Raw genomic sequence first — 26,151 nt, 5'->3', positions numbered from 1 at the left:
GTTTGCCACCCCATTAGATTTGGGTTCAGGTCTTATCCAAAAAATAATCAATAGGATTATGTCTACATATCTTATTTTTGGATGAATAGCTCTTCATCATTTTCTTTTTCAAAAAATAAAAAATCACCCTGGCTATCCTATAGTTCAGTCATTTTTACATTTACCTTCCTTGTTTTTAAATATTATAATTTACATTCTTGGTATACTATATGATAATTTATGATGTAAACTGTGTACACGATAACAAAGTTTAAGATATAAATTATAATTTTTAAATTATTTAGGATAAGAATAAAAATAACTGAACTATATAATGATCAAGCTAATTTTTCCTGAAAAAATTAAAGATTTTCCATAGGGTTTTGGGTATTGTGATGCATGATATTTTTTGTTTGAAAATACATCAAAATAACTTTTTTTATATATTTATTTTTTTATTTTTAATATCAATACATCAAAATCACTAAAAAAAACATTAATTTAACAATTTTTATTTATTTATAAAATGACAAAAACTGTGGACAGTTATCATGCAACATGCAAACAAAAGGGTGGTGTAAAATCAAAGGATTCGGCCTCTGGAAGGCTGTTGCTTTCCTTATCCGAAGCCTTCATTTACCACTTCCCAAACAGACAAAGCCCTTAACCAGTCACTCGTGGACCAGCTCGAATGGGCCCAACAATGGTGAAGTTTTTGCCTGCGGTACTTTTTTGTTCTTCTCTTCATCTTCTTCTTTTTATAATGGAGAGCGAGGCAACGTCACAAGAGCGTATCTTCCCACTCTGCAAGTATACTCCTCATCAAGCAAGCCTTTTAATGGCGGCGACACCGTATAATTTTACAGCTTCAAGTGGCTAACACTCGTTCTACAGCCTACCTTCCAATAGCTTCCAGACAAAGTTTTCATGAAAACTCCCTTAATAGGCTATAAAGTTGTAGCTTCAAATTGAATTTGATAAAACATGATAACTTGAGATGTAAATTCATTCTTGATCAATCAAGATTATAGTGATGGTGCATCTTCACGTTGCAATAAACAAAATAATGGATCTAAGGATGAAATCATCGGTAACCATTTTAAATTTCTAAGAGTTTAATTCATTTGATAATTGAGCTTGTTTTCACATTATCATTCAAGATTTGAATTCTAGATATATCACAATTTTTTTTTCTTAATACAATAAATAGAATGTGAGTAATGTATTTGAAACTCCATTATAAAGAGTTTAGGGTTAGTTTCTCCATAGCGGTTGAAGCAAAACACAAAAATATAATGTTTTTTTTTTTGTTTGAAATACAAATAAACAACTATTTAGTATGTGATTAGCATTGTGTTAGTTTTTACGAAAAAAAATATTTTTAGTTTGGATTTAAAAAATATATGTTTGATTAGAACTATTGTGAAATAAATTTATACATACATACATATATATATATGTATATATATATATAAAAATAAATTTGTATAAATAAAAAATATATCATTATAACTTTCATAAAATCAAAATTTAAAATGCAATTATCAGACTAGTCAAAAGAACAAAAACTATATAACTAACCAATTTTTTTTTTTATATATATATATATATATATTTAGTTGGGAAAAAACAAAATTATTAAAATATCAAAGATATCAAAGGGTGTTGAAAGTTGATCCGAGAATATCTTTAAACTCGAACAAATAAGCGCAACCCTAGCGCTCCACGTAAGATAATGTTTTCCTTATCCAATGCCCTCACTCCACCTTGATAAAGCCCTTCAACCAAAAAAGGCCAAATAACGGTGAAGCTTGTGCTTCATGTTAATGTGACCCTACCTCTTTATTTCCTCCCTTTCGTGTTCTCTCAGTCGTTTCATTTCCCTCCGAAGAAAGAATCCATGGTCCCAGATGATTCTTCTCCTTCACTTCTTGACTCACAAGCCTGCCAAATCTTGAGTCGTGATTAGTAAGATTTACTAGCTGTTTTGTTTGCTTGTGAGAGTACTGGATAGATTCTTGATGGTTTATTGATTAGTGATTTAATGGCAGCTAGGTAGATAGACAGAGAGCATCGTGGCCTTGTCAAATGGGGTTTTCAGTTGCCCTTCGCTGTTATCTACCAGTCGAATCTTCTCTCCATTCCTCCAAGGTTTCTCCCTTTCTCTATTTTTATCTCAAGAATGAGCTTGCTTTTGTTTTCTTTTTGTTTTTGCAAGTGTTGTTTGTTGGTTTACTCTTTTTGTGCATGTTGACTCCTAAATTATTGGGGAAACTGAGGGGTTGTGTATTGGTTCTTGTTTTCTTTACGCATCTATTGACAAATTGGAGAGATGGGTTAGTGCGTGCTAAATCTTGGTATAGAGCGGTATATGAATTTCAGAAGAATTTTGTTCTTCACATGCATTAGGCTCATGCCAATGTGATATTAACAAAAAAATTTACCGAGAAATCTTGGTGCTTTCTGTAAATGAATCAAGAATTTTAATTTGGGACTTAAAGATGGTAAACTTATAATTCGGGTCTGGAGATTGAAGTATTCTTTTTTTCTTTTTTTTTGTCTGTGTGTGTGTGTGTGTGTGTAAGTTGGGAAAAGAATTCAAGGAAAAGATGGCGATTAAAGAATGTGGAATCTCAGTGCATGCTTCAATTTGTTTACATTGGGGAAATTGATATTGAAGCTTAGTAATTGTAAATTCTATATATATATATATATCGTTGTATGAATTCCAAGTATAACAGCCCTCCGTCCATTCTATTGTCTTATTTTTAAAGTGCTTTCGTGTGTGGCCTGCAATAAAATTTCGAATTTAGGTGATTTGTAAGTATTTCTAAAAATCTCTAGCTGAGTTCTAGCCAAATACTGGCAAAAATGGAAAGAGAAGTCATAAAAAGACTGCTCATTTATCTTGATTAATTGTTGATTACCATTAATATCCAATTCCTACACAGTATGTGATATGGTGAATTATTCTGCTGCAGTTTTCACCGAGGTTCAACTTGAAGCAGAACAGACTGGCTTTCATAACAACATCAAAAATAGAAAGCCCTTCGCTGCAGATTGTCAAATCAATCTCAAACAACATGAATTCGAGCATCAATGAAAATGGGGCTACTGAACCTGCAAGGGTTCTTCTTGAGAGATTGTTTGCACAGACTCTGAAACTCGAAGAACAGATGAGCAGGGGCTCTCGCCTTCCCGAGGATGTTCAACCAGTGGTTAATCTTGAAATTCTGGAATCTGATCTTCTTGCTCTTTTGAAAGCCTTGAAGAAGAAGGAAGAAGAACTTCAAGATGCTGAAAGAAATGTTTTCTTGGAACACAGCAGATTAAATCAGGCGAAGGAGGAGTTGGAAAAACGGGAAAATGTAATTACAGCTGCCTTTTCTAAGCATGAAAAACTCGAAGGGGAGCTAAAGCAAGCAAATCTTAATCTAGTTTCTCAAGCCAGGGAGATTGAAGAATTAAAGCTTCAACTCAAGGAGAAAGAACAGGATATTGCTTCTGCATGTTCTGCACTTTCTCTCAAAGAAGATGAAATGGATAAGATGAAAACTGATTTGCTGAAGAAAAGTGAGGAAGTTGGTAGGATTGACTCTGAACTGAAATACAAGACTCAACTGCTGAACCAAGCCAGTGAGGTTGTGAAGCGACAAGAAATCGAACTTCAAGGACTGCAAATGCTTATTCGAGAGAGAGAAGAAGAACTGGAAGTTTCTACGAATCTGAGGAAATTTGAGGAAGAAAAGTTAAAAGTTGTGGAGTCCAGTTTGGAGGATCGGACAAGGGAATGGTTGCTAATCCAGGAAGGACTGAACGAATTGGCAAAGGAAGCATCTAAACAAGTCAGAGACAGTAATGAGGCTTTAGAGGATTTTGGAAAGGTGTACAAGCTTCTTGAAGACGTGAGATCTGAACTGATTTCTTCACAAAAATCTCTAGCATTCTCTAGAAAGCAAATGGAAGAACAAGAGCAGCTATTAAAAAGGCAACTAGCAGAACTTGAAGAACAGAGGAAAAGTGTTATGTCTTACCTGAATAGTTTGAAAAATGCCAAAATAGAAGTGGAGAGTGAGAGAGTAAAGCTTAGGACTGCAGAGGCTCGAAATAAGGAGCTTGAACGAGACTTGTCCATGGAGAAGGAGCTGGTGGAAGAATTACAGAAGGAGTTAGAGAAGGAGAAATCTTCTCTGCAGCAGGAAATTGAGAAGACATCTTTTCTACAACAGGAACTGCATCAGAAAAATTTTGAATTTGGAGAAATGCAGCATCTTCTTCAAGCTAAAGAATCAGATTTGGTGGAAGCTAAACTAGATATACAGGATTTAAAATCTGAGCAGGCTTCTCTTCAGCTTGTCCTGGAGGATAAAGATTTGCAACTCTTTGACGCAAGGAAGAATTTGGATGAAGTAAATCAGGAGGTCGCAGAGCTAAGGATGCTAATGAGCAGTAAAGAAGAACAACTTGTCCAAGCCACCACCATGATAAAGGAGAAAGAGGAGCATGTTCAGGTTATGCAAGAGGAATTGAACAATACAAGGGTGAAAGTCTCTGAAGCGGAATCTGTAGTGGAAAGGATCGTAGAGCTTACAAACGAATTGGTTATCTCCATTAAAGATCAGAATGAACTAAGGCAATCCGACAATATGACCTTGGAATTCTTTCAACAGCCGTTGGATGAACTAAGTGATGATTTTAGGTTGCAGAAGAAGCAGTATGAAACAGAACTCAAGTTTAGCAGAGAAAGGTTAAGAGTGAAAGAAATGGAAGTTCTAGCAGCAAAGAGAGCTCTCGCAATCAAAGATGAAGAGCTTAAAACAGTTCTCGAGAGATTGGATACAAAAGAGAAAGAACTGAAAAAATTGAAGGAAGAGGCAGTTGAAGATAATGATCTGAGGAAGCTTTATTCTTTAGCGCAAGAGAGAATCGGTGAGAGTAGTGTTGGAGACTTGGCTATTGAGAAACTCAAACTGGAGGCTGCTCAACTTGAAGTTGAAGCTGCCACCAGCGCTCTGCAAAAACTTGCAGAAATGAGTCGGGAACTTTTAAATAAAGCAAGCTTGAGCATTGAGGCTGACGCTGATATTTTCATGGCAAACGGCTCTGGTCCTGGCCTTGTTCTGTTAGAGAACAACGAATGTTTCAAGGAGGTTAAAACAGAAGTTGCTCGGCTGTCATCTTTGACTGAACAGCTCTTGCAAGATGCTGGTATTACTGTTGGTGCAGACTGATAGATTCTGAAGCTTAAAAATAGATTGTGTATAGGTATCTAACTTCCATTGTTGTGTTGCCAAAATCTGTTGTATGATGAGCTGTACACTGAGAGCATGTCTCTGTTGCACAGTTTTTAACCCGATCAGTAAGAGATTGCCACTGTAATTTGGTACGTATTGAATCTGGGCAACATGTCCTGGCTTGGTATCAAGCATCTACTGGACAGCATAGTTGCTGGCAGTATGCATGGTTGTTGGCTCATGCCATTAATTTTCTCCTAGTTTGGGATTCCTATGTTTCGATTTTTGTTAAGTTGTATCTGGGTTTTACATGGATTGTATAGAGAGCATGGCCACCAATTTCTTCCATGAATGGGTGTCCTAATTTTGCTTCCATTATCATGCAAGTCAAATAGAGAAAACATGAAACAAAACAGGAAACACTGTCGAAATAGTGCTGGCTTTCAGAAACTGCACAAGCATACGTGCATCTTCGCATTACATGTATCAAGAGCAGGCTTGACTTCATCGAAAGTAAATAAGCACCAGCAGTAGTGCCAGTTCCTTCCACGACTTGGAAGAAAGACGCTAAAAAGGTTCTAAACATGATGCAGATAGATAAAATGAATATGTACAGGTTTTTGTGAACTTGAAAAAGCTCAGCTACCGCGCAGCAGGGCTAACACCAAGGATATTTTTCACGGATGGCGGAAACCACTGGTTGCTACCACTGCCGCTAGTCTGGTCATCCACATGTTGGCCATTACTTTGCACTGCAGTACCCTGTCGCTTGTTTGATCTCCCTATTTTCTTCCCGACAAAAAATCCAACCTTCATGGCTGTAAATATACCCAATGCTATCACAAGAGGTCTCACAGCCCAATGAAAATCCTCAAAGTGTTGATATTTTTTGACGACCCCAGGACAGGAATTAAAAGAAACCACTTCCACTTCAGCTGGATCAGCCAAGAAACTGCTATTTTCTTGTCCGATTGTCAATCTTCCAGGAAACTTTACAATGAGGCATCCATTGGGCAGGATCCACCAAATCCTCCCAGTAGCCCAGGCCCCTCCTGTTTTACGAGGCCATTCAAATCGGGGGCTAAGAACATTAGCTCTCGGCCTCACAAACTGACCGACAAAGTAAGGTTCAGCCATTTGCAGCTCTGAAGAATTTCCTTTCCAGAGAGTTTCCACACCTATAAATCCAACAGCCACACTTCCATCACGTTTTATGGAATGAAGAATGCCCACTGGTGAGTGCCTTCTGTCTTCCTCCTTCAGATGTACCCAATCCCCAGCAGCAAGACCAAAAGTGACTCGTTCCAAGGTTGAGACAGGAAGTCTTAATGGGTCATGGATGCCGTGAACTCTCACCAAAACAAAACCATCCCGATCTGGGTCACGTTCTAAACCCACTACGGTTCCTTCCGGGACATCCATATTTTCAGGTTTGCAAGAGTTAGGTGGCCTCCTGGAACGCACCATGTCTCCCACTTGCAGATGATCCTTTGACAGAAACCACTCTGTGTAACCAGTGCCACTAAATTTCTCCAGTGCAGTTCTGCTGCCAAACCCTGTCCAGCCTCCATCTACAAAAACTGCGTTCTGCGAGCTGCAAATTTTGTTGCAAGGAAAAACACGCAAGTACAAGGAGTGAACAAGAAAACTTCCATTCCAGTAACCAAATAAGAAGCAAATACTCATGCTGATCAATGAAGGGGAAAATTACAAGTCAAACGAAAATACAGAGGGGGATTGTAAGATCAGACATGGTAATGCAATCCACCAGCACATGTCAATATCTATGTAGGTTGAGCAAAGAAAAACAACAAGTGGAAATCAGTGTATAAAGTGTATATATGACCAGCGGGGTGTCTAACCAAACCACGAGCGAATGTCAACTAACTCTGGAAAAAATCTGTTCCCTTGAGCATAAATTAGTCTCTTAAACTTACTGTGATTCGTTTGTATATATACAAAATAGATAGCACGGTGGAGGGAGGGAGGGAGCTAGTAAGAGAGTAGCATCAGAATTGTCTAATCCATAGGAGCAAGAACGACAAATCAAGGTATCCCACAGAATCTGTCTCCTCTTCATGTCATAGAAATGGACAATATGGAAACAACAGATACAGTGAACACAAAATTTTTTATCCTAAATGCTGTGCCATCTAAATCTGTGGCAAGGAGGCAAAATTTTCTGTACAAACATAAAATTGAAATTTTTTGGGAATAAAAGGTAATCAAATAAAAGGAACTAGGATACATATACAAGCATAGTTTGATGTCCGACAGGTATGCTTATCCAAACAGGCCATTTGCAAAGCTAAATCTAATAAAACATTTACTAAGCAGCCTAAGCAGCCATTTTATTGCATTCATCAGCATTTCCAAGGCAAGTGATGTCTAGAAGAAAGTAATGAAAGACCTAATTTTCATTTTACAAAAGATAGCAACATATGTTTGTCAACATATAACAGGATTAGCATACCAAAGATCTACTTACAATGCAAGACCTACCTTTTAAATACACGTACTATGTCTGTCATCAAGGGCCGACTCCTCAAGTCATATTCAAAGCAGCCAAGAAGAACATTTTCAACTGGAGGAGGGAGGCCCTCAGGGATACGTGGTTTCTCTTGTTTCCTAACCACTGAGTCGTAAATTTCTTCAACTGACTTCCCACGCCAAGGCTGAACACCAGTCAACATCTCCACAACGCTGCACCCAAATCCCCATGAATCTGTCTCAAAGGATACCGGACCTCTTATTTCTGGCTGCCATTGTTCTGGAGCCATGTAGTTTGGGGTTCCAAGCCTCCGAGACATATCTGCACTTGGCAATGGAATTCCAAATAGCAGGAAAGGAATGCCAACATCTCCCAGAACTGCTTGATCATTCTCATTAAGAAGGAAGCTACAAGGTTTAAGGTTAAAAACTAGGATTTCTTTAGCATGCAACTGTGCAATTCCCTGAGCCAACACTATCCCATACCTGCAAACATAAGTAAACACTGAGGCTAGACTGCTCTTTGCTAATTTAATCATTCAGATTTAAGGGGAAAAACCAATTCACCTCAAAACATCAGGTAATGAGAGCTTCCCTCCTTTAAGGCGAGCCATTTTGTCCCCAACGGATCCCTCATAAAACTTCATCACGATGCATATCTATAATGAAATACAGGCATCAGTACTAATGATCTAATAACTAGCCAGAAATGTAATCTAATCATTGTATATCACACATAAAGGCACCAGCTCACCTTTCCATTTATAACTGAAATCCCATGTAGAAAACACACATTTTCTATGCTTTGACACTTTGAAAACAAATTATCAAACTTATCCAGCACAACCCTCATATGTTCCTCCTTAATGGGATGCAACATCTTGACAGCCACTTCATGACACTCATCATAATCTTCAGTTGATTGATGATGAGTAGCCAACCAAACATCACCAAAAGGTCCCCTCCCAATTCTGTGTCTAAGTTTCAATTTCGCAGGATCAATCCTAGGAGATGGCTGGCTTGACGAGGCCACCACAGTTCTAAGGTGATCAGGATCTTCATAAAGCTCAAACTCGAAAGGAGTCACGGGTTGAGCAGGAACAACTTTGCTGGCCATTCTATCTTATACAAAAAAGAAAAAATATGTGGAGTTAATTTCAAAAGGAAGACAAATTGACAAAAACCCATCAAACAAAATAATTGAATTGCAATAATATATACTGGAAAACAAGTATCTGCAACAAATCGATACAATTAACAATAAACATGCGAAGATAAAAGATCACAAAATATATCGTAACCATGCAAAACAAGCAAACTTCACAATAAATTCACAAACTTTATGCTCTTTATGTTTGGTAATGAAATGATCACTAAAAAAAAAAAAAAAAACTCTTTTTCTCGGAATCCAAACAGTTCCTTAAGGACCCTGTTGGCTTCCATTAAAGAAAAGGAAAAAAAGCTGCAGTCTTTGAATATTATGCTCTCAACCCTTTACTTTTTGCTTCACTTGAACAGCAAAAGAACATAAAAAACATCGAAACCCAGAATTCATATTTTCATTCTCTAATTAATTCTTAACAATTTCTAAGCAACCAACCAAAGTTTCTCTCTTTAACAAACATAATCTTAAATTAAAGAAGAGAAATACCTACTCTGGAAGAACTGATTAAAGAGAGGATTGAAGAGAAAATATATAGAGAGAGAGGCTTTAAAAAGCCTCAGAAATTTCGACGAATTGATTGAGCTGAACTAGGAAAAAAAGAAGGTAAACTTGTTAATAATAATAATCTAGAAGAGTAAAGGACAGAAAGATTGAGAGTGAGAAAGAGGGAACAACCAAAGAAACAAAACAGTGGTTAGCAAATGGAAGCAAATTTTGACACCACTAACAACGACAACATAGGAGAGACTGTCTCTGTCTCTCTCTGCGTTTATTTATTTACGATGGTGGTTAGAAGGTTAGGGATTTTTATTTTTGTATTTTAAAAGTATTTAATTTTTTTTATTTTAAATTAATATATTTTTTTTAATATTTTATATTGTTTTGGTATGTTAAAAATAATTTTTTAAAAATAAAAAATATTATTTTAATATATTTTAAAATAAAAAATACTTTTAAAAAAAATCACTAACTCCCCTTAAAAAATAAAATAAAAAAACGAACCATAGTCTTAAACGGTGATTTAAGTGAGGCCTGCATTCTTGATTATAATTTGAGATTTTACATCTAAAATGACAATTCAGTTCCAAAATTGGGGTCCTTGCCTAATTTTTTCCCCACCCTTTTCTTTTAATATTTTGAAATATAGTTTGAAAAATTAACTATTTTTTTAATTCAATTTAAAACTAAGCTCATATCACACTCATATACTAAATCTTCTGATTGAGACAAACATATCCTTCACCCTAATACTTAATATTTACTGATCAGATACTAAATTTTAGATAGACTAATCACATTAATTAAAAGACTTTTTAAAACATTATTAAACAAACCTTGATTAGACAAAGCAAAGGCCAAAGTTGCCCTTTATTTATGACGCGACATGCGTTCATCGGACGTTACGAAGCTAAGATAACTGCAGTAGAGAACATGATATTTGTAAAATAGCAGTCAATTTCCTTGTGGAGAAGAGATCAAAAACTTGCACCGCAAGATTGGCTCTGTTTTCTCAATCGAAAGACATGAGAAAACACAAGCAAATCAAACCCAACAAGTCTAAGAAACCTAGCGTAATGGCCATGGACATGTGCAAGATGCGTCTAACCTTGGCGAAAGCCATCATGTAATCCAGCAAGCAATCCTTGTCCAGATCCCAGCCCTCGTTCAAAAAATGAAATGAAATGCCAAGTAGGAATTCTGTTTTTGGTGATTACAGAGTCAGGTTATGGCTTTTATTAATCGATTTAAGCTTTTTATTTTTTGACTTGAAAAAGTCGCAAGTGTTTTTTATTACAAATGATTTTTAATTTAAATCTTGTTTTAATTAGAAGTTGGGATTCTTAACTTTTGTTTGAATTGTGAATTAAAATTAAAAATTATAATTCAAAAGTCGTATAAACACACAAATCTTAATTGTCAAACACAAGCAACCTTGATCAGCTATGGTCACCATGGATCTTTCCACATGGTTTTTAGTCACTGTAGAGTGAGTTCCAAGTTCCTGCCACGTGTTCATGAATGCTCCCAGGACCTGGGTGCAGCCGGCCGGCCGATTACTTTGATCATCTGGTCTAGACGATGGTGACTTTTCTCTTCAAATCATGCTTTGCACTCAAGTTGTTTAAGAAAATGTCTTTTTTCCTATCGTTACTAAACCTTTGTTTATGTATAATATATGATGACCGAAGCTAGCTCGGCAGCTTCTATTTGATATGCAGTGGTTAACACTAAATTTTGGTGGTTAATCCGATGAGTTCATCAATGGTTACCAAGTATGATGATTCTAACGATGATCTTGCATGTATTTCATGCACATCTCACTAAAAATTGTAACAGTTGTACCAGGAACTATTATTAATTAACTAACTATATATTAAAATTTAAAAGGCATCAGCTTGTGAAAAGTTGATGCTTTAGTTATGGTTTAATTAATTAATTAATGCAATACCGTAAATTAAGGAGTTGTCAGCCGGTTGAAAGCTGGAGGATGACCAGTACCGGCGAACCTTGACATATCTTCTCCCTCTTTACTTTTCGAAGAAAACGGAGTTGAGTATAAATGGGTGCTCATATCCTGTCATTTGCATGAGTGATATTTGCATCATGGAAAGGAAAGGATGGCGAAGGCTGATTTTGCCATTCGTGGGAGAGGTTAGCTTTAGGGTTATATCAGTTTTTTTCACGAGGTTTATTGGTAATTACATTTTAAAAAAAGTGCTAATCAGTAATTTTATGTTTTTTCTACAATGTAATTACCAAATAAATCTTTAAAAAAATTCCCCTTTTCAGGCTTTTTATTTTTTTGTACATGTCAATTACTTAAATGTTCTAAAAAAATAAACTATCTCTACTATGGATACAAGGTTATTTTAGATTTTTTTTTTTTTTTTTACAATTCTCATGTAGAGTTATAAGTGATATGATATTTTAACATATATAAAATTAATTTTAAATTAAAAAAGCTATTGGTGCATGCGTCGTTCGTGCGTTTCGGATAACGCGTGCAGCTCCCACACAATACCGAATGCCGGACAGTGGCATTCGACGTGCCTCACCATTCTCATCATGATGGGTAGGTGCATGTTTGCTGGTGATGTGCCGGCGATGAGTTTTTCCCTTTCTTTCTCTCTTTTTTTTTTTCCCTCTCCACCTAGAAAAACATGCTGGCCATTGCCAAAAACAAAAAAGTCTAGTATAATCCTATAGCAGGATCTTTTTTCTCAAAGGTAACGTGTTTGAGAGTATGGTTGTTGTTGTTTTTTAAAATGCTTTTCATTCAGAAAAGCATGTTAATAATGTTTTTTTTATTTTTTTAAAATTATTTTTGAGATCAGCACACCAAAATGATTTGAAAACATCAAAAATATACTAATTCAAAATAAAAAATAAAAAATTTAAATTTTTTCAAAAGCATTTTTGGAACGCATTACAAAACACGCACTTAAAGATCTTTGTATTTTATTTGTATTGATTATTGAATTAAGTCTGGTCATTCATGGGGGATAAGTCTAGTTTAAATGTTAGAAGAGTTACTAGAAAAAAACAATCAATTTTCTCTACTTATATATAAGGACATAGTCATGAGAAGATGTAAGTTTTTTATTTTAAAAGAAAATAATTCTTTTTTCTTTTCTTTCATTTTTTATTTTTAAAAATTAATTTGATAAAATTTATAAAAATATTCATATTGTGAAATATCTTTTTAAAAAAGTGAATACTGAATTCTACCTTCACCAATAAATTTCCTTTAAATCTACAATTTGGAAGCTACTACTAATCACTTACAAATGAAATTGCGCACCCTAGTATAAGATTTCTGCTTCTATTTGTTATTCAATTGCACAATGGTTTCTTCATTAGGTAGAAAGCTCGATGTTCATCTGTCGAGTTGTTGCCTTACAAATACTCCAGTTTCAGATCAAAGAAACTGAGTTGATTTCAAATCCCATTATTTTTCTACTGGTTACTAGAAAAGGACTGTGGTGTGGAACTCTCACTAGAGATTTCAGCAGAAAGAAATGAGTGCAGATATTATTCACAAATTCACAACCCTCTTAGATGTCTGGGGACACCTAACCAAAGATCAACGTTTCCAAATTACCTTTTATGCTTTGCTCAAGTCTCACCATTGGCAATCAGCATATAGCCAAATAAAATTAACATCCATAAAACCACAAAACAAGATCACAAGCACCACCACATCATCTTTAGAGGCCAAGGCAGTGAAGGTGCCAGAACAGATTCAGATGATCAGAAGAGGCTGTCAGATACTCTTATAAGGCAACTTTATACTGCCAGCTTGCTACAAATTTCTAGTTTATAGAGCAATTTAACCCAGTTGCCAAATTTTCATTTAAACATGGTAAACAACAAAACCTAAGAAACAAAGTATTAGAGGATCCAGCATGTTAACCTAATTTTCATTGCCTACGTTCTTCATTAATAATGTTGCTAATCAAACTCAAATTTGCGTGATGACTTCAATCCATGTCATCTTTATTTACCTCTCCCCTCCAATTCCTACAAACTAAAGTTGTAATTACCTTCTCAAGTTTAGCAATGCCAGTTCACATATTGAAATAAGGCACACACAAAAGAAAACCACAATCATTTTAGAGGCAAACTGACCAAAACAGGATGGTCACAAAGGTGAGAAAGAGCTCTCTAAACTCCATCCTAATCTCCAAAACACACTTGCGTCCTTTTTTGAATGATAGCGCACCTATGCTTTTAGTGTTAAGGATCTCCCTAAACTCCATCCTAATATCTGAACACAAGTTTATACTGCTATTTCACAAACAATTCTAGCTCACAAAGCAACTTAACTCAGTATTTCCATAAAACAAGGAGGGGGGAAGAGCAACGGAAACTAAGCAACAAGAAAGAAAGAAAGAAGAAGTTTTACAATTCACTCCTTTCATTGCATACCATCAGTGTAATTCAAAGAACATATACATTAATAAACGGAATTCATTTCCAATCTCACAAAATATAAGCACATGCTAAACCACAAAGTATTAACTTCATTGAACAGGAAGCACCTTCTTGACAATCCCATCACTGAGAGCAGCAATTTGTGAATCAAGTGCTTTCATAGTCTCCTCTTTCTGAGTCTCCAATTTAGCCAATGCTTCTTGCAAGTCAGCCTCAATTTTCTTCCTTCCTTCAGCCAACTTCTGCTCCACTTCACCCTGTGTTTCCTTCTTCATTTTATTCAATGCAGCCGATATCTCAGCCCTAGCTGCTCTCATAACAGCAGCAGCCTGTTCTTCAAGTTGCTTAACTTCTTCAGATGTATCTTTAACGCTGCTCAACTTCTCTTTTATAGCCGCATCTCTCCCATCCATGAAATTACCAAGTGGGGTGAACCAGATTTTGTCCAAAGCAACCATGAGGACCAAGAACTCAACCATGATTATAGGAAGTGTTAAGTTGAAGTCAAAGAGTGCAGCCTTTTCTATTTCTTCAGCCAAAGAAGGTGGTGCGAAGGTTAAGGAAGTGGCAGCAATGAGAGAGAGGGATTTGAGGGTGGAGGTGGAGAGAGATAGGAGTTGGGGTTTGGTGATCTTGAGGATTTTAGGGAAGGAAAGTTGTGGGATTTGGAGTTTGGGTTTGGTGTTGGTGGGGAGGGAAGAGGAGGAAAGGGTGATGAGAGGTTTGGAAGAGGCCATGATCATGTTGGCCATGGCTGATGACTAAAGATGCAAAATTTAGAGTTGAGGTGTCCTTCGGGGTGTGAGAGGTGATGACTGATGGTGGTGGGAATGGTAGATTTTGTGTGGAAATGGGGAGGGGATTTTTGGAAGGGGGTTATCTCTTTCTTTGCCACACAAATTGCTGAGGTTTGTAATGGGCGAGGGGAAGGAGTGGAGCGGAGAGGAATTGCTATGCACGTGTGAGTTGTGTGTTCTTGACCCATGTCCATATTGATCCGACCCGCCCGGAATTCATAGAGGCAGCCCTGCCTACCTGACCGCTAGGACTCTAGGTTAGAAAAAAGAAACCGTTCACCACCCTACCGGTCATTCTTTGGGCCTTTGATTAATCGACCGAGTGTCAAAACATCCCTTGTAATATTTTATTGATGATGATCGGATGTTGGCATGGCTTGATCTGATTTCCTATATATCCGTTGCCAGATTGGTTGATAGGATGTGTAATATCCCTGTTAACCCAGATTTATGTATCATCTGAAATATAGAGTTATTAATAAGGTATTTGATTTTGCAGTGGTAATTATTTTTTAAAATAATTTTTGTTTGAATTATATTAAATTATATATTTTTTAAAAAATTATATTTTATGTTAACACAAAAAAATATTTTTAAATAAACTAAATTTAAATTTTTAACAAAACAGTTTTTTTTTTACTACCAAAAACACTTGTCTGACTTAGCCTGGCCAGCAATACAATCCATTACTTGTGCTACGATGAATGTTTTTTTCAAAGAAAAACTTGTGAAAATTAACCTGTCAAATTAAAACAACCTAGATAAAACAAGTTTAACTTTTTAATTTGTTTTTCTTAAAATAACTTTGTCTTTTAACTTCTTTTGAAAAAAAACTGAAACGAAACGGGTTAATCCATGCAATCAGTGATCCCAACCTTGCCCATGTTTAATTAGTTTGCGGAAATACTTACAGTAGAAAGTTATCAGTGCTTTTACGTTTTCTATTTCTCTCATCAAAATAGTCAACTTAAAATTCAGACTCGGACTCCCGGAGGGGTCAAATTAGAGCCTTAAAACGCAATTACGCTGTGGTAAGAGAGAATATACAGTGACAGGAAAATCGAGGAAAGGACATAATTTTATATGTAATTTGGAATTCTTAAACTCATCCATTGCATTGCAGTAGATTTGGGAAAAGAAAGGGAGAATGGTGTGGTGCGACACTACCTGTATCAGTGCATGTATTTGTCCACTGTCTATTGGGCATTGGATAATCATGGCTAGAGTTGTAAACCGAAATCATTGAGCAATTCAGATTTGTAAGCAACAATTGTACAAAAACATGGTTTCCGCAGGATGTTAAAGAGACTAGGGGCAGCTTACATTTAAGGCTATCACGGCATGTCTCTGTAGGCTCGAGGTAAAGATTCAATAACAGAAAGAAGCCGCATTTGTGATGCATTTCAGCCGATCACTAATCCTCTCTAAGTGTACCTTTTCGGGAATAACTATTGTTACCGTACAACTGCAGTATCCTTCTAAAACTGCCCAAGAAACCACAGGCAGATCTAGATGGAGAAGTCTTCCAGCCAATTGTCCTATCCATGGTTGACAGCCTGGAGTACATGAACCACCGTCTGAAGACACAATTCCATCTGGCCTCGTCTTGTGTAATAATGCCATCGTTTTTATCTTGAAAATGCTGGCACTTCCCATTCTCTAAGTCATCATAACCTTTGTCTTCGTAATTCTGTTCTTTCTCTTCAGAGCGATTTGATGGTGACAGTGAGCTGCAAATGCACATTCCCAGTAATGTCATATATGGTTCCGATAGATGAATTGATAAACAAAGACAGATTCCTGAAGTCACTAGAGAAAATTAACACTTTTTAAAGCAACCCATGCCAGATGCAAGTGGACTGGAACCTTTTAATAGACATTTACAAATGACGAGTGGTAACATCGAAGGTGCAACTATAATAATGTTTTAAAGTGCTTCAAGAGGTTCCGAAGACCGAAACCCTTCTTATCTCTTTCTCATAGATTGTCCACGAGTTCATTCAATCTCACTAAGTCGTACATGTCAAAGGAAATTATTAATTATGCTTACCAAAGCATTTCAGAAATTGAATTGCCATATCTTAAATACACTCCGGTTTCTGCAATCTAATTTGTTTTTAGTTTCAAGGTAGCCTCAAGCATGTGTCGATTTCAGAAATAGGTGAAAATCATGCCTACCCAAAGCATCTCATAATTTAATTGCCATATATTAAGCAAACAATTTCCGCGGAGCCTATTTTTTTCTTATAGTTGCACTATAGCATAAAACATGTGTTTGTTTATGCAAAATTGCAAAGGTAAAATGGAGAGACCAACTAGTTCAACATGGCTTAAGAAATGACAAACTTGTCTATGTTGGCAAGCAAGCATGTTTATCTGTGACTGAAAGCTAGTAAGTAAACTGAAACAAAATACTTGACACAATGATAATATCTAAAGAAATCAAAGAAAGATATGGTCAGGCGCAGATCCTTACATTTTTGGTGATTCTGACCCAGCAATCTTTTTCAATGAACGCTTCTTTTTCAAACTGTAGTTGCCTGAGACATGCCGGATAAATTGAAGCTGCAAATACCAAACAAGAAACTGTGAGCATCAAGTAATTCCAGCAAAAACTCTTTGCAGTTCCTTTAGACTAGTAACAAAACTGGAAACTAATAGCCTTTATCAGCAAACAACTCCAGGGACACCCATTATCATTTACTGAATTTTATTCTTCGAGATTTCATAGACATCAGATAGACATCAGTTAGAGCTCTAGTAAACAAGCAAAGCATTGCTAACTCCCGACAGTAGCAAGACCAGATACTGCAGGAACTTAGCCATTCTCATCTCAGTTTATAAAGACCAGAATCACAAAATTCATTACATCTACACCTATCTTTATATATGCATCATGCACGCACTAAACCCATGAATGCAGCTGTTTTCATCTACAATGCAGCGATCATCCATCCAACAAACAAATTAAAAAAAAAAAAAACCTACAGCAGCATAGGAAATAACCAAAATATCTTCTAGACCCACAAAAGAAAAACGTGCCACGTACCTGATCACCATCCTTGATGCCATAGTTCTTAATATAATCTGTCTCCATAAGCAGCTTCTGATCACCATAACACAAGCAAAAATGCCCCCACAAATGCGGCCTGCACAAAACCATAAATTCACACAACAAAGCATCATATATCAATAACCCCAAACCCTAACATTCTCTTCCACATCTAGCAAACCAACACAAACTAAACGCTTTCCAAATCACAATTCACTTCTCCCCTCATTAATAATATATCTCAACAAAACACAACACAAAATCCAAAGCATCAACAAACACGAATTGCATTTGTAATTTTCGTGTTAATTTAATTGAATTTTACCATGAGATCTTTCCCGGCCCTTCCTGCGGCATGTAACTAAACACAGCCTCAACCGCTTGCCTGAGTTCTTCAACTGTAGCTGACTTCATTACTTCAATCTCTGTACACTCACAAATTTAACCCCAATTTCTTAATAAATTTTTTCATTTCCCTGCATTTTCTCAGCAACCAAACAGAACAGAACAAAAAACAATAAAAAAGGTAAAGAAACATAAGGTACGAACCGAAGGAGGAGGCGTCTAATTTGAGAACAGAGAGTCTGAGAGGCTCTTCAGGAAGTTTATTATAAGAATAAAAAAGAGTCTTGGTGACGTTGCCGAAACTTGAACGTCGGCCATCGAGAGTCATAAAGGGCGGTAATGAAGTAGACCGGCGGTGAAGGTGTCCACTAGAAGAAGAAGAAGAAGAAGAAGAAGAAGTTGGAGGTGAATAAGAACCGTCGATTCTGAAATCAGCCAGCTGAATCATAGAGCTCTCCTCCTCCTTCTCCTCTTCCTCCTCCATTTATGTATTGATTTTGAGAAGATTCTTAGGTGAAAGAGACACGCATTGTGGAGTGAAAATGTAGAGAGAGAGTTAGGGTTTCGCTTTTGGGAGATTCTGGAATATGGAATTGCTTGTTTTAGGAGGGGGGAGGGGAGGGAAAGAGGGTCAAGGGTGACAGTTGGGTTTTTTTTTTTGAAGAATAACGGTTTCTTTGGGCACCAGCTCAGCTCATGCAACAAAATAGAGATTACTATTATTATTACTATTATTATTAGCTTGATAATTTCGAAATTATAGAAAATCTCCATGCAAAAGCCAACGAGGTTTTATTAATTAACTTGGGTTGATATTTCATTCCAAAGGATTAATTATTACCCAAGAGAGATTTTTAAAAGAGTAAATGTGAGCCCTTAAGGAAATGAAATTAATCTATTTTATAAGAATTAATTATTACCTAAAAAATATTTTTAAAAGAGTAAAGGCGAGCCCTTAAAGAAAGGAAAATAATATATGTTCATAAGGATTAATTATTACCTAAGAAGGATATTTAAAAGAGTCAAGGTGAACCCTTAAGGAAAATAAATTAATCTATATCGCATGAGAATATCTTTATCTTCGAGTAAAAAATAATGTTTAGTGTGTTTAAGTGCTTAATGTAAATTTGTTAAAAATTAAAGATTTGAGAGAATAAGTAACATTATTTATTATTAATGGATAATTGGATTTGTTTATTAGAAATATTAGTAATAGAAATTAAGAATCATTTAACATGTGTTTTGAGATGTGATACCAAAAAAATAGTAACATTTGGCGGGTAAAAAAAAGGAAGAAAAGAAAAGAAAGAAAGAGCAATAGGGTTCTTAAGAACATAGGAAACAAACTTGAGTTTCACAACGATAAATTTTAACCCCACATTGACCTCCTATTGGACATGCTTGAGTTGGTCTGTAATCTCAGGTGTAAAGGATGTGTAACCTTGAGAACGAAGAAGACCCTTTACATGAAACAAAGAAGCCCCTTTACAGCAGGCAAGGAACCTCTGCTGAGGGAGTTGAAAAGTGGTAGCTGTAGAAGAGCTACAGGGGAACAGTGTTGTGAAGAAGATGAAGTCTCCCACCCTGAAGTTTAAAATAAATAATTATAAAAATATGTACATGACAATGAAACAAACCTTCAATAAAAGGGAAACTTGATACTAAAGGCAAAGTTGTTAAAGTCAGATTAACAAGGTATACTTAAACTAAACAAGGTATTGAGTTAATAAAACCTAATTGATCTGACCATCTAGCAGCTAGCTCAATATAAGGATTAAAAAAAAATGAATTTGTTCTAATAAAAATTTAAATCCAAGATTTCTCTCATTACTGGTTTTCTTTCATGAGAAAAAGAAATAGAGCAGAAGTTTACAAGTACTAGTCTTATTCCTCGTCCCTTGAAAGTGCTTCCTAATTTTTGCTCCAATGCTGCTCCGGTGAATAGCAAAACTGCAAACGTAAATAACAGAATTCTCTCAAGCATAAGGCGTTCTATGAACTCTGAAGTCAAGCTCCATTACAAATTGCAACCTTATACACTGACTTCGACAGGTTGAAGTCACTGGAACATGCAAATCTTTTACAAGGAAAAATGGCTAGTTAGGATAGTATCATAAGCATATTTCAACATCATCAGAGGTCCGGGTGATACACCGAAACACTTGCAATGTTGCCAAGAAAAGATAAAAAAAGCTCTAAAAATGGAAGTCAGTTTTGGAGTCGGGGCCTGGTGGTTCCCAGAATATGCTGTGTATCAGTGATCTATCGAACAAAAACCTCCTCGACATAGTTAAGTCTCTTCCAAGAACCTATAAGAGTGGGAACATCCTGTGAAGCAAGGGTCTCTATAGTTTGTCCATTTACCTCCCTATGAGCTTATAGTAGGCATACAAACCGGAGCCAGCAAAACCAAGGCATTGCCCAATGACATTGAACTGTAAGGAAGCAAAATAATATTCAATCAGAGAGTGAAATCACAAATGCAGAAGAGATATTAGTAGTGCGTGTAGAGAACAGATATAAGAAGGTTTTTACTCACAAAATCAAAAGGAAGCCCACCAAAAATAGTCCAGCCAAGTGCAATGGTAAATAGATCCTACATCAACATGATACCAAAAGATCTGATAAAAGTATCCATAATGTCCGTGGCAAGGATGGAATATTCAGTTTAGCCATGGATCACTAGATGTGCTGAATTAACTTGGGAATTTTACCAATAACTAATGAAGATAATAGTTGATGTTCAATATAGAATTGCCACTTCTTTAACCCCATAAATGTCAAATTATCGCCATTTCATAGCAAATGAAAACTTCATAGCAAAATTTGCAACCAAGGATAATATTTGAAAAATTCCAACCTCCTCAAAATTCATGCAAAATCTGCAATGATGTTAAGAGTAGCTGAAAACCCCTTCATTTTTCCACATTTATAATACACAAATATAGATGACTGTTTTTCAAAACTCGAAAATGTACCGAACATGGCCAGATTTTCAACTCCCGTCAAGATTAAAAACTTGTTCTTTAATTTATTCACTTCCAACCTGATTTCACAGCATCTGCAATGATCCTGACAGAGGCCTACATACCCCCCCCCTTGCTTTTTGTTTACTGCACTACAGACAGGTCCAGCCATGGCTACACTCTCTCTCTCACACACACACACAAGCATCCACTTGTAAGTTTAAGATAAATGTATAGTGTAAAATCTGGGAAGCTGGGTGACTAGCACCATTGGCTAGGTCCTTATTCGATATGATGATCCTAAAATTTATAGTTAATGCAGCTTGGTATTCAAAATCAGACAATAGTAAATGACGTCTGTTGGTCAGAAAAGTTGAATAATTTATGTAATTCGTTTCAGATTTAAGAGTGCCATGCCTCCATTACCAGAGATTGACAAAGATGACTCGGACACGCACTAGAATATCATTCCCAAGAAAGGTACAACTCTTATTATCAACAAGTTGCCCAATTCCATGCATTACAGTAGCAAGACATAAAAGAGTGATTAGTTAACTAACCTTAAGGTTACCACAAATTGTTTGTGTGAGTGCTGAATTGAGAGTTGTGTTCAGGAAGATACTGTAATTCAAGAAGAAAGCCAGGATACATGAAAGAAGCAATACAGCCTGCTCAAGAGAGAAGCAGAGTTATCACCACTTTTGTCAAAACCCTCTACACAAGTAAGTGCACTAAAACAAGAAAATGACAGAATTAAAACAGCTTTATGCTTCAAGTGATTCATGCTGGTAGAAAGACAAGATACCATAGTGCTTGCAACACCAGTACATACTTTGATAAGCTCGGTTAAGAGGGAGAATTTTAAACTTCATTAACACACAAATAAAATGTAAGAACTGAATTGCAGTGGGTTGTCAGAACATCCCCATCAATACTAGTAATGAATTGGAACCAGGCATGGGCAAAGACACACATGACCATTGGTGCCTAAGAATGTAGATTTTTTCCAATTAATTCCTAACTAATTCAGTACAGATTTGTACAGAGAATTAGGTGTTATAGCATAAGGGCAGCTACACTAAAAGTACATTTAAGACTTACGAAGTGCAGTGGACTAAGCTACCATGCTTGGTTAAATCAAGGGGAAAAAGGGACTTTAAGAATTACCAAGAAACCCGGGGAAAACAGATAAGGGAAATTCATTGTCATCCCCAAATCACCACGGATAAATGTCCAAAATAACAAAACCGGTCCACATATAATTCCTGTAATAGGAAAAGCAACACAATGTACAATTTCAGGTAAAGGACAGAAAAGTCTGGAGCACATGAAAATAAATTCAACAGATTACAAATTAATTTAAACATCTTCACTTACCATTGCACCATATAAGGCCAAAGCTATTTAGGCCACTGGATTTCCCTGGGAAAAAGAACATGTTAGCCACTATACAAAGAGAGATGTCAAGCTAATGAAGAGAAATTCCAAGAAGAAAAACAAGTGTGAGTACTACCAATACGGCTTATGGTTGCTAGATATATAGCCGTTGTAAAATTGGCTGCGAAGACAACAGCATAGCCATAGAAGTCAAATGACAAGTCCCGTGCTCCAGCAATAAATGCACCGAGAACTATCAACCCAACACTGGTAACATCCTAAACCTTTTCAGTTAAATGAAGCAATAAAAAATTACAATGGAACAGTAGCTATTTCCAGCAGCAAAATCTATATTGAAGTTCCTATCCAATTAGATATTTCGATGCAGAAACAGGACTATCAAAATGAAAGGAGAAATTAAAATGAAGAAAAAAAAAGTCAGTTCTATTCCTTCAAGCTCTTTCTTTTCTTTTCTGTTCTGTTCTTTTTCCTACAAAATACACACATTAATCAAGCTCGTGCAAATCCAGGGAGATTTTGTAAGTGTAACACAACCTTAATGGAGACGTCAACTTAAATTTTTGGACAAAGTCATAATAGTGGGCGCAGAATAGTACAATTTAAATTGCTCGCAAATAATATTTTGATAGAATAGCTACAATAAAGGACTATTTACCTTCCAAAAATTGGACGTGTATATCTTTGCCCTGCCAGAATATACTCCATTATCATTGTAAATACCACTGTTGTCCGCCTTAGGGTGGTATACATGGGAACATTTACCCCACGGACAGACTCCATTGTAACTAGCTTTCATGGGGAAACAGCAGAAGAGGTAGACATTAATTACAAGTGAAAATTCAATGAGGTAAGAAACCTATTCAACATTACACACTAACATACCATGTAAAGCAAATAAGTCAATGCAAGAGGTAGGGTGTGCATCAATGTCTCCAGTGGTACAAAAGTAGCATTGACATCAGAAGTAGTTAAAGATCCACCATCAGTGAAAGATATAATTCTCCAGCGTCTCAATGCATACAGAAAAGAGCACGAGCATATCATCTGTGTGGAACCAAAACAAGAGTGTGAAATGTGGCTATAATGTTGCCAAGACAGCCATTGACAATAAAGGCATAAAATACATAAAACATTCTGATTAAAATGGCGAATAATAAAATGCAACATGTTAGCTCAGGAAGATCTACCTGAAATAATGTTATGACATTTGCACTAGGGAAATTATAAGAAGAAAGAGCTGCTTTATTGAACAATACCAAAAGCACTGCAAAACATACAACAGAAACCGTAAGCAGCTGAAAATAATTACAACAAAAAACTCAGAAATGACAGTCTATATAAGACTATCATCCTGCTATTTCATCGATTTCCTTTCTTTTTTTTCCCTTTCCAATTGATTCATTTCCCTACAAATTATTAAAAATAAAAAAAATTCCTCATTCTCCTCATCGGTGCGCTTTTCTGGAAGGATACAAGAAAAAATGAAGCCATAATATTCAATAAGTTTCACGTTACTATTTCATTTAAAATCTCCAAAATACCTCAAACATAATTAGCCATCCAACTTGAGGAATCACATAAACAAATAACAAACAATCCGGTAAAATATCCAATCTAATCACTCTAAACCTCAAATTAACACCAGTAACCACATTCCTAATCACCAAATCCACAATTCACAAAATCTAATAACACAATCCTCTCTATGAGGGGGGAAAAGTAACAAAAAATCAGCTATACAAAATTCCTTTCCCTATAAAAAAAACCACACGCAGATAATTTAATAATAGATATCAACATTCAAAGATATCAGACCGAATCAAACAACAGAAATAAAAATTAAAAAAAAAATGATCAGTGTAAATTGTTCACGAATTGATTTATACCTGCACACGACATGTAAGAAATAGCAGCATAAGCTCCTCTCTTAGTCATTGAAGATCCTCTGAAGGCCTTCTCGTCCCCCTTGATCAGTCTCTCTTTCTCTCTTTGCCTCTCCTCGTCGAGTGGAGATACGGAGACTGGAAGGATTGAATTGGAAGAGGAACTTGAAGCCATCGGAGACATCAATTAGAGATTGGTTTGGACTGAAATGGTGATCACTGAGGATTTACGGTCAACTCAACGAGGTGAGGGAGTCGTTGACTCGAACTCGTACGCACACGCGAGAGCCGAGGCCAGTTTCGGGGCTGGCGATTTTTTGATTGCGCCTCGCCAGAATGTTCAGAACATTGGTGTTTCCTTAATTTCGATTTTTTTTTCAAATTTGTACATAATTTCTTTTTTATTTTGATAATGGGTTTCACTACGAATTTGAAATATAAATAAAATAAGTACCACAATATATTTTTTTTGGCGATAAAGGAGAAAAAATGAGTGATCTACGATAAATCAGCTATATATATATATTTTTTTTTTTACGACACACAATTTGTTATGGAAAATGAGATGACAAGAAATAAAATAATATGACACAAGTCTATTTTTATTATCGAGAGCCGCCGAGTGCCCATGTACACCTTAAGGTATATCTATTATGATGGTTTTTAATTTTCATTATAAAAATTCACATTTTAATTATTTATTGTCCATGATCAGTTTATGCACTAATCAATACTAATTCAATTCTTATACAATTGTACATTAAGAAAAATAAATTATTCTTAAATATTGATCTTAAATTTTGAATCAAAAAATAAAATAAATTACGAATTTCTTGAAATTACATTTCAATTATTGATGAACATTTCTCCTCTTAAGAAATATTCACAAACAATAAAAATAACAATTTTAATTTTAATTTTACATTAAATACAAAATTATTATCTTAAGATAAAATTTATTTATTCTAGTGTTGTTAAATCTAACATGATCTAGGATTTAGTTTGAGATTAAAATTTAAATTAAAATGACTGAGAGTTGATTCACCTAATTTAAATAATCAAAATTTAATTTATCATTTTTATAAATAATATTATTTTAATTAAACCCAACTTAATTTATTGATTCCATAGATTAAATTTTTAACTTTGATTTATCTTATAAATTTTATCTATCACTTTAATAATAAAAAGTAAAACACAAATTAAATTTTCAAACGACCCATGATGTTTGAGTTATTACCATTAAAAAACTTTTTTTAAAAAAAAAATAATAGACGCTTTACATAGCTATAAGTTTTGAAAATTTATATATCTAATTTAGTAATTGATATATTTACTACTTAAAATCTTTTATTTTTTTTTCTTAATTCTCAGGTTTAAATTTTAATTAATGTTAAAATAATATAAATATATTTTCATCTTCCATTAAAAACAAGATGTATATTATTTAATAAAAAAAAAGATATATGTTCTTATAATCAAAAATATATATTAAAAAATCAAATAAAAGTGTCATATTAAAAAAAAATAATAAAAATAATAAAGACCAGATGGGCCCTTTTGCTCGGTGATGAGCAGGAATAGGCCTTAATAATTTATACGGGCCTGAATTACATAAACCCTCTTTCCTGCTGCAAAAGGCAAAAAATCCTAACACGACGACTTCTCGTAACTGGGTAAAGACTCGTCGCCTGAACTCACAGTCACAGCACCGCAATTCATCGGCAATGGCACCTTCTTTCAAACAGAGAAGGAGACTCTGCAAGTCGTCGTTTTGAAGCCCTTCCATTGCTCAAGTCTCAATCTACCCTGATCAAATCCATTACCAACCACTTCTCTTTATAAACATTAAAGGTTAGCCTCTTAAATTTGCCTTTTCTGCTTAATATCTTAAAATAAATGCGAGG

At 35.5% G+C, this 26,151-nt stretch overlaps 5 protein-coding genes across 12 annotated transcripts; 1 reads left to right on the top strand and 4 right to left on the bottom strand.

The window, feature by feature from the left end:
* Positions 1 to 1,761: 1,761 nt before the first annotated feature.
* Positions 1,762 to 5,505, top strand: LOC118050264 (uncharacterized). Of its 2 annotated transcripts, none has more exons than XM_035060557.2 (3): positions 1,762 to 1,947; positions 2,035 to 2,130; positions 2,961 to 5,505. In XM_035060557.2, exons 2-3 carry the CDS (start codon positions 2,068 to 2,070, stop codon positions 5,208 to 5,210), a joined length of 2,313 nt encoding a protein of 770 aa, XP_034916448.1. In that variant the 5' UTR covers positions 1,762 to 1,947; positions 2,035 to 2,067; the 3' UTR covers positions 5,211 to 5,505. The 2 variants fall into 2 exon arrangements, with proteins under 2 accessions (XP_034916448.1, XP_034916447.1); XM_035060556.2 differs by having other exon boundaries at positions 2,031 to 2,130.
* A 117-nt stretch (positions 5,506 to 5,622) lies between these two features.
* On the bottom strand, positions 5,623 to 9,656 carry LOC118050265 (protein KINASE OF THE OUTER CHLOROPLAST MEMBRANE 1). 7 transcript variants are annotated; one of them, XM_035060560.2, is made up of 6 exons: positions 9,544 to 9,656; positions 9,355 to 9,450; positions 8,458 to 8,825; positions 8,271 to 8,362; positions 7,716 to 8,189; positions 5,623 to 6,807 (listed from the first exon to the last, which is right to left on the bottom strand). In XM_035060560.2, the coding sequence occupies exons 3-6, from the start codon at positions 8,818 to 8,820 to the stop codon at positions 5,856 to 5,858; spliced, it is 1,881 nt and encodes a 626-aa protein (XP_034916451.1). In that variant the 5' UTR covers positions 8,821 to 8,825; positions 9,355 to 9,450; positions 9,544 to 9,656; the 3' UTR covers positions 5,623 to 5,855. The 7 variants fall into 7 exon arrangements, with proteins under 7 accessions (XP_034916451.1, XP_034916450.1, XP_034916454.1 ...); XM_035060559.2 differs by having other exon boundaries at positions 8,458 to 8,821; XM_035060563.2 differs by having other exon boundaries at positions 9,359 to 9,450.
* Positions 9,657 to 13,753: 4,097 nt separating this feature from the next.
* LOC118050266 (ATP synthase subunit b', chloroplastic) lies at positions 13,754 to 14,719 on the bottom strand. Its single transcript, XM_035060565.2, has one exon. It carries the CDS (start codon positions 14,553 to 14,555, stop codon positions 13,893 to 13,895), a length of 663 nt encoding a protein of 220 aa, XP_034916456.1. The 5' UTR covers positions 14,556 to 14,719; the 3' UTR covers positions 13,754 to 13,892.
* Positions 14,720 to 15,821: 1,102 nt separating this feature from the next.
* On the bottom strand, positions 15,822 to 18,776 carry LOC118050267 (uncharacterized). Its single transcript, XM_035060566.2, has 5 exons — positions 18,202 to 18,776; positions 17,978 to 18,077; positions 17,650 to 17,749; positions 17,077 to 17,165; positions 15,822 to 16,330 (listed from the first exon to the last, which is right to left on the bottom strand). Exons 1-5 carry the CDS (start codon positions 18,479 to 18,481, stop codon positions 16,015 to 16,017), a joined length of 885 nt encoding a protein of 294 aa, XP_034916457.1. The 5' UTR covers positions 18,482 to 18,776; the 3' UTR covers positions 15,822 to 16,014.
* A 1,163-nt stretch (positions 18,777 to 19,939) lies between these two features.
* Positions 19,940 to 24,673, bottom strand: LOC118050268 (UDP-N-acetylglucosamine transporter UGNT1). Its single transcript, XM_035060567.2, has 10 exons — positions 24,248 to 24,673; positions 23,549 to 23,625; positions 23,244 to 23,405; positions 23,017 to 23,150; positions 22,477 to 22,607; positions 22,341 to 22,385; positions 22,131 to 22,228; positions 21,524 to 21,631; positions 20,537 to 20,593; positions 19,940 to 20,432 (listed from the first exon to the last, which is right to left on the bottom strand). The coding sequence occupies exons 1-10, from the start codon at positions 24,426 to 24,428 to the stop codon at positions 20,358 to 20,360; spliced, it is 1,068 nt and encodes a 355-aa protein (XP_034916458.1). The 5' UTR covers positions 24,429 to 24,673; the 3' UTR covers positions 19,940 to 20,357.
* Positions 24,674 to 26,151: the final 1,478 nt, after the last annotated feature.

This window comes from Populus alba, chromosome 6 (genome assembly GCF_005239225.2).
Source record: "Populus alba chromosome 6, ASM523922v2, whole genome shotgun sequence".
NCBI lineage: Eukaryota > Viridiplantae > Streptophyta > Magnoliopsida > Malpighiales > Salicaceae > Populus > Populus alba.
This window is presented reverse-complemented; position numbering and strand designations above follow the sequence as displayed.

Bases quoted from the DNA above. Each gene is read 5' to 3' on its own strand.
- LOC118050265 (XM_035060560.2), bottom strand. From the start codon at position 8,820: ATGGCCAGCAAAGTTGTTCCTGCTCAACCCGTGACTCCTTTCGAGTTT. The intron at 8,363-8,457 runs GTGAGCTGGTGC...ATTTCATTATAG, and splicing joins TTTCAGTTATAAATGGAAAG to ATATGCATCGTGATGAAGTT. The intron at 8,190-8,270 runs GTGAATTGGTTT...TTATGTTTGCAG, and splicing joins TCATTACCTGATGTTTTGAG to GTATGGGATAGTGTTGGCTC.
- LOC118050268 (XM_035060567.2), bottom strand. From the start codon at position 24,428: ATGTCTCCGATGGCTTCAAGTTCCTCTTCCAATTCAATCCTTCCAGTC. The intron at 23,626-24,247 runs GTATAAATCAAT...TATGTTTTGCAG, and splicing joins TTCTTACATGTCGTGTGCAG to TGCTTTTGGTATTGTTCAAT. The intron at 23,151-23,243 runs GTATGTTAGTGT...TCCCCATGAAAG, and splicing joins TGACTTATTTGCTTTACATG to CTAGTTACAATGGAGTCTGT.
- LOC118050264 (XM_035060557.2), top strand. From the start codon at position 2,068: ATGGGGTTTTCAGTTGCCCTTCGCTGTTATCTACCAGTCGAATCTTCT. The intron at 2,131-2,960 runs GTTTCTCCCTTT...ATTCTGCTGCAG, and splicing joins CTTCTCTCCATTCCTCCAAG to TTTTCACCGAGGTTCAACTT.
- LOC118050266 (XM_035060565.2), bottom strand. From the start codon at position 14,555: ATGGCCAACATGATCATGGCCTCTTCCAAACCTCTCATCACCCTTTCC.
- LOC118050267 (XM_035060566.2), bottom strand. From the start codon at position 18,481: ATGGAGGAGGAAGAGGAGAAGGAGGAGGAGAGCTCTATGATTCAGCTG. The intron at 17,166-17,649 runs GTACGTGGCACG...TGGTATTTGCAG, and splicing joins GCATCAAGGATGGTGATCAG to CTTCAATTTATCCGGCATGT. The intron at 16,331-17,076 runs GTAAGGATCTGC...GTGCATTTGCAG, and splicing joins GGGTCAGAATCACCAAAAAT to CTCACTGTCACCATCAAATC.